The sequence below is a fragment of the Triticum aestivum genome, chromosome 1B (genome assembly GCF_018294505.1).
Source record: "Triticum aestivum cultivar Chinese Spring chromosome 1B, IWGSC CS RefSeq v2.1, whole genome shotgun sequence".
NCBI classification, from domain to species: Eukaryota; Viridiplantae; Streptophyta; class Magnoliopsida; order Poales; family Poaceae; genus Triticum; species Triticum aestivum.
In genome coordinates, this window is record NC_057795.1 from 405,334,884 (window position 1) to 405,345,653 (window position 10,770).

Genomic DNA, 10,770 nt, shown 5'->3' on the forward strand with positions numbered 1-10,770 from the left:
GATACCAGGTACACCGTTGTTGTGGTAGCCTCAACACAAAGGCAGCCAAAAGAACTAGTCAACTACTCGTTACATGACCATCCATCTACAAACCTGAGCGACCAGGTAAGCCGCACCACTCTCCAGTTCACCCCTATCCTTAATCTTTTGCAATACCGTCAATACCATAGAGGGCGGTGTCATTGAACACCACATCGTTTATGTGAGTCCACAAGCTCCATAAAATGAGCAAGATCGAAGCCTTTATGTCGCTAGTGAGCACACCCACATCCTTCTTGCTAGCCCACCACTCTACAAGGTCACTTTGTGTCATAGGAACCCACCCAGGCTTATCCTAGTGCGTTAAGACTGTCGTTCGAACCTCTCTCGTGAGCATACATACAAGAAGAATATGTTGTAGCGTCTCCCCTCGTGAGTGCAAAGCAGCCATGTTGCCTGACAAGGCAACCCTTGTCATCCCAACCCATCGGCGGTCCAACAACTATCACGGCTGCCAACCACTGAAACACCTTACATGTCATAGATTCCTTCGATCTCCATATGGTTCACGCGCTTGGCCATTGTTGGCGTCCCCCAAGGAGCGCCCGATATGCCGAGTTAGCCGAGAAGTCCCCATCCTTCTCCCATGCCCACACTAGGTAGTCCTCTGCGTCGTTATCCCGCTGAATGCCCTCCAACTTGTTTCCAAGCAACAGGAACTCGCGAAGTGTCGAGGCCAACATGTGTTGGATTGACATCCTCCGCACCAACATCCACCAAGCCCATCTCTTAGCGGTAGACGTGCATGGACATTATGATTTTTCAAGTATAGTTTTATATTCTTACTGTCTGTTTTGTGATTTTAATTATTTTTGATAAAATCATTCCAAAATTTATTGTTTTACTTCAGTGCCTTTTATTTCCGTTGTGTCAACAAGGTTGCTTAATCTATAGAACCGCTATTATACTACCAACCTTTTTAAAAAAGCATTTGGATCTGTTAACCAAATCAACAGTACAAATGACTCTCGAAAACAATGAAATTACACGAGGCAACTGTTTCTTCCTCACAAACATGTCGATGGTGGCATGGTGGGTCGCCACAAGCTGCTCATACACCAGAGCCAATGCAACATTGTTGATCGCAGACGGGGATCATCAAGGGCACAACTTGCTGGATCATTGTCCATGAGAAGAAATTGTCACAACTAGAAGAGTCGTGGACCTCAGAGCCAATCTTATCAAATCTTGCAACCCTCACACCCGCACCTCTTGGAGTTGAGGGTGAGCACTTTTTACCGGTTTCTATACTAAGTCGGGAGCGATAGCGAAGCTGCCTATAGGAGTCGCAGCACGGAAGTCCGTTAGACCAGATGCTGCACCGAAGGATCCAACTACGAGCAGCCGCCACAATAATAGCAAAACCAAGCCTCACCATTCATGACAAACTACATGAATTTATGTCCAGAAAATATTGATGCGGCCACAGAAAACACAATTGAGATGTGAATGTTGGATGATGAATGATTGGTTGGGTAAACGCCACCACAAACATCTATGATGCGTCACTGATGAAGACTTTATTGTACGCTGCTACAATCACCGCCGAAAGGTATAAAACGATGCATATCGAAGACATATCTAAAAACTCCAAAATAGAAAAAATACATATCCACCTAATAAACCAGGGCCTCCTTGCACTCCCACACCGAACGACCAATGAAGGAGGGACCGACGATCTACAGACGACGAAGGAGAGGTAATGCAAACCCTCTGATCACCACTCGATGGGGTTAGGAGCGAAAGGTTTCATGTCGATCAAGCTTATTTGAGTTGGATCTGGTACCAAATCAATCTTCTGAAAGTCAAGGGTTATATCGTCCACCTTTTAAAAAAATTGGATAAAAATAGACAAAATTTTAGGCATTGGAAATAAACTTTAAATATTTCTGGTTGCGAAACCAAAGTTGGAGGTCTTGAAAATAATAAGAGTATTTCGCAAATGATGTAAAAAAGGAGTATTTCGAATAAATAAATAATAATAAGAGTAATAAAAGTTCGATCTTGTCATCAGGGTTCTCAGTTCGGCCCCCAAAGCGGCGCAAGCCTAGAGGGACCTGACCACCTTCTCTCTTCCTCTCGCCGTGCCGCGCGGGGCAACACCCAAACTCGTCCGGAATTCCGATCTCCCACGCCGCCGTCCTTACCGCCGTCGACGAGGTTGGTGGACTGGACGCCATCCGCGGACGCGCCAAACCTGCCTAACCCAACCACAAAGGTGCCGCCTTTTCCAAGTTTATTCCCGTCTATCTTCGTTCGCTCGTTTTTTTCCTCCTCCTGTCGCTGTTGTTTGATCCGTCCCGTCTCTGTTGGTGGCAGGCTAGGGTTGCGCTCCGCGCGCCGTCGGGGCTCGCGATGGACGACAGCGCCATTGGCGAGAAGCGCCTGCCGGAGACGGAGGATCGGGAAAGCCCGGGCGGAGTCGCCGAGGAGGAGGTGGGGCGCGCGCAGGTCGGTGCCGAACCGGCGCCCGATGCGGCCGCCGCGGAGGTGGGTGGTAGCGGCGAGATCTTGGATGCCAGAGAAGGGGACGCGGCCGAGGGGGTTGTGCAGGCGCAGGAGGGTGGCGGCGGTGAGGTTGTGGAGGTCAGACAAAGGGACGCCGGTGGCGACGAGGTGGTGTCTGATGTGGCCTGGGCTGAGGCGACCATGGATCCATCGTTAAGCTATGATCAACAGGCTGCTCGGAACGGAGTAGCGCAGAGGAACGTGCCGCCGACGGCGGTGGAGTCCGACGAGGACGCTGATCTGTTTGTGGAGGTAGAGCAGCAGGAGCTGGCTGGTTCAGATCAGAGCGAGGAGTTTTTTCACAATGCGGTGGCTACGGTGACCGGGGAATCTGTCGCTGCTGAGTGCGAGGAAATTGAGGATGATAGGCCTGCCGAGATTGGTGTCGAGGATGATGCGCACGATGAGCATCGGGAGCGCTTAGAGGAGGAAGCCATGTTGGAAGCCATCAGGCAGTGTGTGACAGATGCTGTTTTGGCTGAACATCTCGATGACGAACCTGAGAAGGGCAGGGAAGATGTTCCTGCCTGTGATAGCAATCCCGAGCTCCCCATGAACTCTAGTGAACCTGAACAGGTTCAAGAAGCTATGTTGGTTGATCAGAACAAAGAGCAGCCAGAATATAGCAAGGGAGATACTGCTGCCCGTGATAGCAAGTTTGTGGTCCCTACACAATCTGGAGGTGAGCCTGATGTGGTGGTCGAGGAATTGGATGATTCAAACTCCTCTGATGATGAGAACAAGGCTAGCTCTGCTCCTGCACGATCCTCTAGTGCTGCAGCAGGTCAGGCTAATGGCCCCTCTGTGCTGTCTCGTCCTGCTGGCCTTGGATCGTCGTCTTCCTTGTTGCCTCCGCCCCGACCTGTTCAGCAGGTCCGTGCTAATGGACCGGTCGCTGTGGACAGGGACGCTCGGCAGGATACTGAATCTGCTGGGGATGATGGAGATGAGAATGATGAAATCCGGGAGAAGCTCCAGATGATCCGGGTTAAGTTTCTGCGTCTTGCTAACAGGTTTGGGCAAACGCCTCACAATATGGTGGTCTCACAGGTTCTTTACCGGCTCGGGCTGGCAGAACAGATTAGAAGAAATGGTCGTGGTGTTTTTAACTTTGACAGAGCACAAGAGATGGCAGAACGGCTTGAAGCTGCTGGAAATGAGCCCCTTGATTTGTCATGCACCATATTGGTTCTTGGTAAAACTGGGGTTGGCAAGAGTGCTACTATAAATTCAATTTTCGATGATGTCAAGCTAGAGACTGATGCTTTTGAATCCAGCACCAGAAAAGTTCAAGAAGTAGTTGGTATGGTTGAGGGAATCAAAGTAAAAGTGATCGATACACCTGGCCTTTCATCCTCATCTTCAGACCAGCACTACAACCAGAAAGTTCTCAATTCTGTGAAGAAAATTGTGAGCAAAAACCCTCCTGATATTGTTCTTTATTTTGACCGACTGGATCTGCAGAGCAGGGACTATGGTGATGTACCTCTGTTGCAGACCATTAGCAAAGTTTTTGGAGCCTCGGTCTGGTTCAATGCTATAGTAGTGTTAACTCATGCTGCATCTGCACCACCAGATGGACCAAATGGAATTCCTCTGAGTTATGAGATGTTTGTCACCCAGAGGTCCCATGTAGTCCAGCAAGCTATAAGGCAGGCGGCTGCTGATGTTCGTCTTATGAATCCAGTCGCGCTGGTGGAAAACCACTCGGCTTGCAGGACAAATAGGTCAGGCCAGAGAGTGTTGCCAAATGGACAAGTCTGGAAGCCACAGTTGCTATTGCTCTGCTTTGCGTCCAAGGTTTTAGCAGAGGCTAATTCGTTTCTCAAGTTGCAGGATAGCCCCGCTGGTAAAACTTCTAGCACGAGGGTTGCTCCACTTCCTTTCCTCCTCTCTTCACTTCTTCAGTCTCGAGCTCCGCTGAAGTTGCCCGAGGAGCAGTTTGGTGACGATGATGATCTTGAAGATGATTTGGCAGATGATTATGGTTCAGATGATGGTTCAGACTATGATGACCTGCCTCCTTTTAAGCGCCTTACTAAGGCTCAACTTTCAAAACTCAACCATGCGCAGAGGAAGGCATACCTTGAGGAACTAGACTACAGAGAGAAGCTGTTCTACAAAAAACAGCTGAAAGAGGAACATATGCGTCGTAAAATGATGAAGAAGATGGCAGCAGAGGCCAGGGCCAGAGAAGATGATTTCGGTAACAACAATGTTGATGACGATGTCAGTACTCCGACCAATGTTGCTGTGCCTATGCCTGACATGGTATTGCCCTCGACTTTTGATTCTGACTATCCTAGCCATCGCTACCGTTTTCTGGATACGCCAAGTGAATGGCTTGTGAGACCTGTGCTGGAGACCCAGGGATGGGATCATGATGTGGGTTATGAAGGTGTAAACGTTGAGAGATTATTTGCTGTCAAAGGTAAAGTGCCTCTGTCTGTGTCTGGCCAGCTAACAAAAGACAAGAAGGACAGCTCCCTCCAAATGGAGGTTGCAAGTTCTGTTAAGCATGGCGAGGGTAAAACTTCTTCCGTGGGGCTTGATTTGCAGTCTGTTGGCAAGGACATGGCGTACACAATTCGTGGCGAGTCGAGATTCAAGAACTTCAGGCGCAATAACACGGCTGCTGGGATATCTGCGACGCTCCTTGGAGATACTTTATCAGCGGGCCTGAAGATTGAAGACAGACTGATAGTGAACAAGCAGCTGAGGCTTCTAGTAAGTGGTGGGACTATGAGCGGGAAAGGAGACGCTGCATACGGCGGACGTCTGGAAGCCACATTGAGAGACAAGGACTACCCGATTGGGCGCATGCTTTCTACCCTCGCTATCTCCGTCGTGGACTGGCACGGGGATCTCGCCGTCGGGTGCAATGCCCAGTCTCAGATCCCTGCTGGAAGGTCTAGCAACCTGATTGCCAGTCTGAATTTGAGCAACAAGGGGACCGGGCAAGTCGGCATCCGCCTGAACAGCTCCGAGCACCTGCAGATCGCGCTCCTCGCCCTCGTGCCTATATTCAAGAACATCTGGAAGTTACTGGACAACTACTATGAATCTGCCTAGTGCCTGCGTATGCCTGAATAGACACCCGGCGGGAAGATCCTTAGGACTAATGCAAGCATAAATCGGAACCATACATTTGTTTTTTGTTTTTTTAATCTTTGCCAGCTTTGTAAGAAAAAAAAAATTGTTTTCCTGAGCTCTCTCCTGTGAAGTGAAGCTGAATTTTGGGATGCATACATGTCTGATGTCCGTTGGCAACCTGCTGTGCTGCCTTTTTGTAGTTTCTGATATGCAAAGCTGCTGCTGCGTACCTGCTTCTCGCATCTGAACTTGGAACGATATTTTTTCTAAAACTGAGACCTAAGCTTTGCCTCATCCATTGGTGATTAGTTAAGAAGAATAGACTTTGCTACACACCACTCTCATTCATTAATTAATTATAAGGTGAATAGAGTTTGTTACACACCACCAGGGTTACAAAAAGGCCATTACTCTTCTCCTGGCATTATGTTTCCTATTTTTTTGCACCCGCAATAACCAATAGTCTAGCTTCTGTTTTGATGGTGCCGAAGATGATCGGTGCCTGTGTTGACTTGTGCCGGAGCACACGGGAGTTCCTCTTTTCACATGATCCAACTAACTTGCATACTGACTTGTGTCTTTTTTTTAAGCTCTCCGTCCTCTGGCATTTATTCAATAATAGGCGAAGGCATATCTGACTGCAAAAATAGTAGTAGTAAGATAGCCAGGGATTACATCAATGTTCAAAACTGAAAAGTTCAAATCTAGTGCTTCCTTAGCAAGCCGATGTGCAGCCGATTTAGAATGGCGGCCAGCAAACTGGAATTGGAATCCCTTGTGACTTGTGTCAGAACACACGAGAGTTTCTCTCATTTTAGATGATCCAACCAACTTGCATGGTGAGGTATGTCGTGGCCTTCCTATCGTGGATGTTGTTTCCAGACATATTTTTTCATCAATGGGAGAGAGTGCAACGCCCCCCAAGTTGCCCTACCAATCACATGGAGGCTGAGCCAATCTCTGAGGAGGTTCCAAATTCTAACATTGAAGTGACTTCTACTACTATTTATGAAATCACCAGTTTAGTGAATCCAAATGATCTGAGTTATCCAACCACCGATATCCAACATCTCATGCTACTCCAACGATGTATCCACCACATCATAAACAATTTGAAAGACATGTTAATTGTATTAATCATAATTTGGAAATGGCCTTAATTGCATTAAACATATTTAATTTTGTAATGAACATTAATTCTTAATGTCAAACTGGACGTGTGTGCATGTACATGGTTACTAGCTTGAAGAAAAGCTAGACTCCACTCTCTTGCACTCGACATAGTTCACAGTTTTGCCACCCCCTCCTAGCAAGCCTATCGACCGTCAAATCCTATTACGGGTTGCAAGCCATGCAAAGAATTTCACCTTCGGAGGAGTCTAGATGCCGGCCACATGTGGCGGCGAAAGGTGGTGCACGTAGATCCAATGAATTGCGTGTTGTAAATCGAGGCCGACGAATAATGCCCCCTCGTTAAGCGCTTCCAATCCATCTCGTCCGTGGCATCTAAGCGAAGGTGGATGTGGCGAATGTGCTCCCACATCGTGACAAATTGCCTAAGGTGCAATGGCACTGCCCATGGTAAGAATCATATTGAGCTTTATCTTGTGAGTCCAAGCGTCCTCCGCTAAAGCCTTCTTAACTTTCTAATTTTTTTTCACGAGGAGGCCAAGTAAACGAGGTGGGTAATGTCCTTCGGTTTCTTGCCACTGAGCCAAGGAAAATCCCCAAAAGGGGCAATGACATCATTGCCAATTGATATGATGGTAGAGGCATAGAAGAGGCCGAGGTCCACCTTGTCGCAGGGGGTTTCCCAAACCCACCCAAAGCTTTTACCGAAAAAGGGTTTTCCCCCTCTTTATATTATAAAGCAACGACCACTGATACAAACAACGGAAATCACACAACACCACACCACACCACCATACAACACACCCAAGGCCGGATACAACAGGTACAGAAACAGCCACATTTCCCCAACACCCAAGCATACAACAAATGAGCAATGAACGCAGAGCTTGAAGTAGTTGGATTAGTCCACCTTGACATACTGTCACGGAGAGACGAGGCTGAGCTCGACGAATGTAGGCCTCCAAGACGGCGCCTTCAAGAAGGGGAACGACACCGGAGCACCGTTGCCGCCGGATCCAAAGGATCATGGCTTTCACCTGGATCATTCGTATGGGGAGAGTAGCCACGACGATGCCTTCAGGAAGGAGATGACGCCCACGGCCGCCGCCGCCGTCGGTCCGACCGAAGCCGAGAAGGGGATCTCCCCTGGCACGCACGCTCCACCTTCGAAACGCCACCGCTCACCGAAGCATCGGCCACCACGCCACCCGAGCGGCCATAGCAACCAGCTCAACCTGAGTCGCGCACCTCGCCCACAAGCAACGCGACAATGCTAATTCTTGAGCTTGCGTTGGTTTTTCCCTTGAAGAGGAAAGGGTGATGCAGCAAAGTAGAGTAAGTATTTGTCTCAGTTTTAAGAACCAAGGTATCAATCTAGTAGGACACAACGAACAATCACCGAATACCTACCCAAACAATCAAACAAACTTGCACCCAACGCGATAAAGGGATTGTCAATCCCTTCATGGTTACTTGCAAAAGTGAGATCTGATAGAGATGGATAAACGGTAAAGTAAATATTTTTGGTTTATAGATCGGAAAGTAAAAGATTGCAGAAGAAGTAAATCGGAAACTAATATTGTAGATCAGAAACTTATATGATGGAAAATAGACCCGAGGGCCATAGCTTTCACTAGAGGCTTCTCTCAAGATAGGAAGTATTACGGTCGGTGAACAAATTACTGCCGAGCAAATGATAGAAAAGTGCAAAGTTATGACGATATCTAAGGCAATGATCATGAATATAGGTATCACGTCTGTGTCAAGTAGACCGACTCCATCCTGCATCTACTACTATTACTCCACACATCGACCGACTCCTGCCTGCATCTAGAGTATTAAGTTCATGAAGAACAGAGTAACACATTAAGTAAGATGACATGATGTAGCGGGATAAACTCAAGCAATATGCTAAAAACCCCATCTTGTTATCCTCGATGGCAATAATACAATACGTGTCGGTTCCCCTTCTGTCATTGGGATCAAGCACCATAAAATTGAGCCCAAAGCTAAGCACTTCTCCCATTGCAAGAAAAGCCAATCTAGTTGGCCAAACCAAATCGATAGTTCGAAGAGACTTGCAAAGATATCAAATCATGCATATAAGAATTCAGAGGAGATTCAAATAATATTCATAGATAAGCTGATCATAAATCAACAATTCATTGGATCTCGGCAAACACACCACAAAAAGGTATTACATCGAATAGATCTCCAAGAACATCAAGGAGAACCTGGTATTGAGAATCAAAGAGAGAGAGAAGAAGCCATGTAGCTACTAGCTATGGACACGTAGGTCTATGATAAACTACTCACACTTCATCGGAAGGGCAATGGTGTTGCTGTATAAGCCCTCCGTGACCGAATCCCCCTCTGGCAGGACACCGGAAAAGGCCCCTAGATGGAATCTCACGGGTACAGAAGGTTGCGGCGGTGGAAAAGTGTTTTCATGGCTCTCCTGATTGTTTTGGAATATTTGAGAATATATAGGCGGAAGAAATAGGTCGGTGGAGTCACGAGGGGCCCACAAGGGTGGGGGGCGCGTCCTATCCCCCTGGGCGCGCCCTCCGTCCTTGTGGCTGCCTCATGGCTTCCCTGACTTGCACTCCAAGTCCTCTGGATGTCTTCCGGTCCAAGAAAAATCATCACGAAAGTTTCACTCCGTTCGGAGTTCGTTTGGTATTCCTTTTCTGCGAAACTCTAAAACAACGAAAAAACAGAAACTGGCACTGGGCCCTAGGTTAATAGGTTAGTCCCAAAAATAATATAAAATAGCATATTAATGCATATAAAATATCCAAAACAGATAATATAATAACATGAAACAATCAAAACATATAGATACGTTGGAAACATATCAAGCATCCCAAGCTTAATTCCTACTCATCCTCGAGTAGGTAAATGATAAAAACAGAATTTTTAATGTGGAATGCTACCTAACATACTTATCGATGTAATTTTGTTTATTGTGGCATGAATGTTCAGATCCGTATGATTCAAAACAAAAGTTTAATGTTGACATAAAAATAATAATACTTCAAACATACTAACAAGACAATTATGTCTTCTCAAAATAACATGGCCAAAGAAAGCTTATCCCTACAAAATCATATAGTTTGGCTATGCTCCATCTTCATCACACAAAATATTTCAATCATGCACAACCCCGATGACAAGCCAAACAATTGTTTCATACTTTTGATGTTCTCAAACTTTTTCAACTTTCACGCAATACATGAGCGTGAGCCATGGGCATAGCACTATGCACTACAGCAGGATGGTCCAAACACGACAGTCAAATTAGAGACCCTTCGACGAAACTGTGTGCGATGCCATAATCGCAAATGGTGGTGTAAAAAAACTGTCAAAAAAGGTGCAAAACATTTGTGATGACGGATGCATCAAACATGGTTCAGATTTTAGTTGCGTGTGCGATGCAAGGCATACGATTCAGTTCAATTAACTATTTGCGATGAGGAGGAACAAAAGAAATGGGCAGCCAGATGAAGGTGTGTGCAATATACATCATACGGTTCACTTAGATGAACTGTTTGTGATTAGGCAACACAATGGAAACGGTTCAACTGAACAAGATGTGTGTGATACGCAACAAACAGGTACGTAATCCGAAAAGTGTGCGAAGACCAATAATAACACAGACGATTGTTGCTAATAAGCCGTGTGATTTGCTCTCTCTACAGAAGAATAACACATACACACACACACACACACACACACACACATATATATATATATATATAGGGTGGGTCTATTATGATAACACCCCTTAAGACCTTATTCTAATAACAAAACCTCCTTATTCTGCTAACACTTCGACACTGCAATGAAACCTGAACCGAACCGCGCAGGCAATAAAAATGTAAAAACCCACACCCCCACCTCGCTACTCTCCCCCTGGTCAACGGGGCTCCCCCACCTCTTAACGCCAGCCACCACGCAGCGCCACCCGCCCCGGCCACGAACCACCTCACCGCACCT

General features: G+C 46.8%; 1 protein-coding gene across 1 annotated transcript; it reads left to right on the forward strand.

Annotated features, from left to right (window-relative positions):
- The first annotated feature begins 2,057 nt into the window (after nt 1-2,057).
- LOC123127620 (translocase of chloroplast 101, chloroplastic) lies at nt 2,058-5,819 on the forward strand. Its single transcript, XM_044547375.1, has 2 exons — nt 2,058-2,257; nt 2,359-5,819. Exon 2 carries the CDS (start codon nt 2,395-2,397, stop codon nt 5,617-5,619), a length of 3,225 nt encoding a protein of 1,074 aa, XP_044403310.1. The 5' UTR covers nt 2,058-2,257; nt 2,359-2,394; the 3' UTR covers nt 5,620-5,819.
- The last annotated feature ends 4,951 nt before the right edge of the window (nt 5,820-10,770 follow it).

Excerpts from the sequence above, each read along its gene's own strand:
- LOC123127620 (XM_044547375.1), top strand. The coding sequence starts at position 2,395 with ATGGACGACAGCGCCATTGGCGAGAAGCGCCTGCCGGAGACGGAGGAT.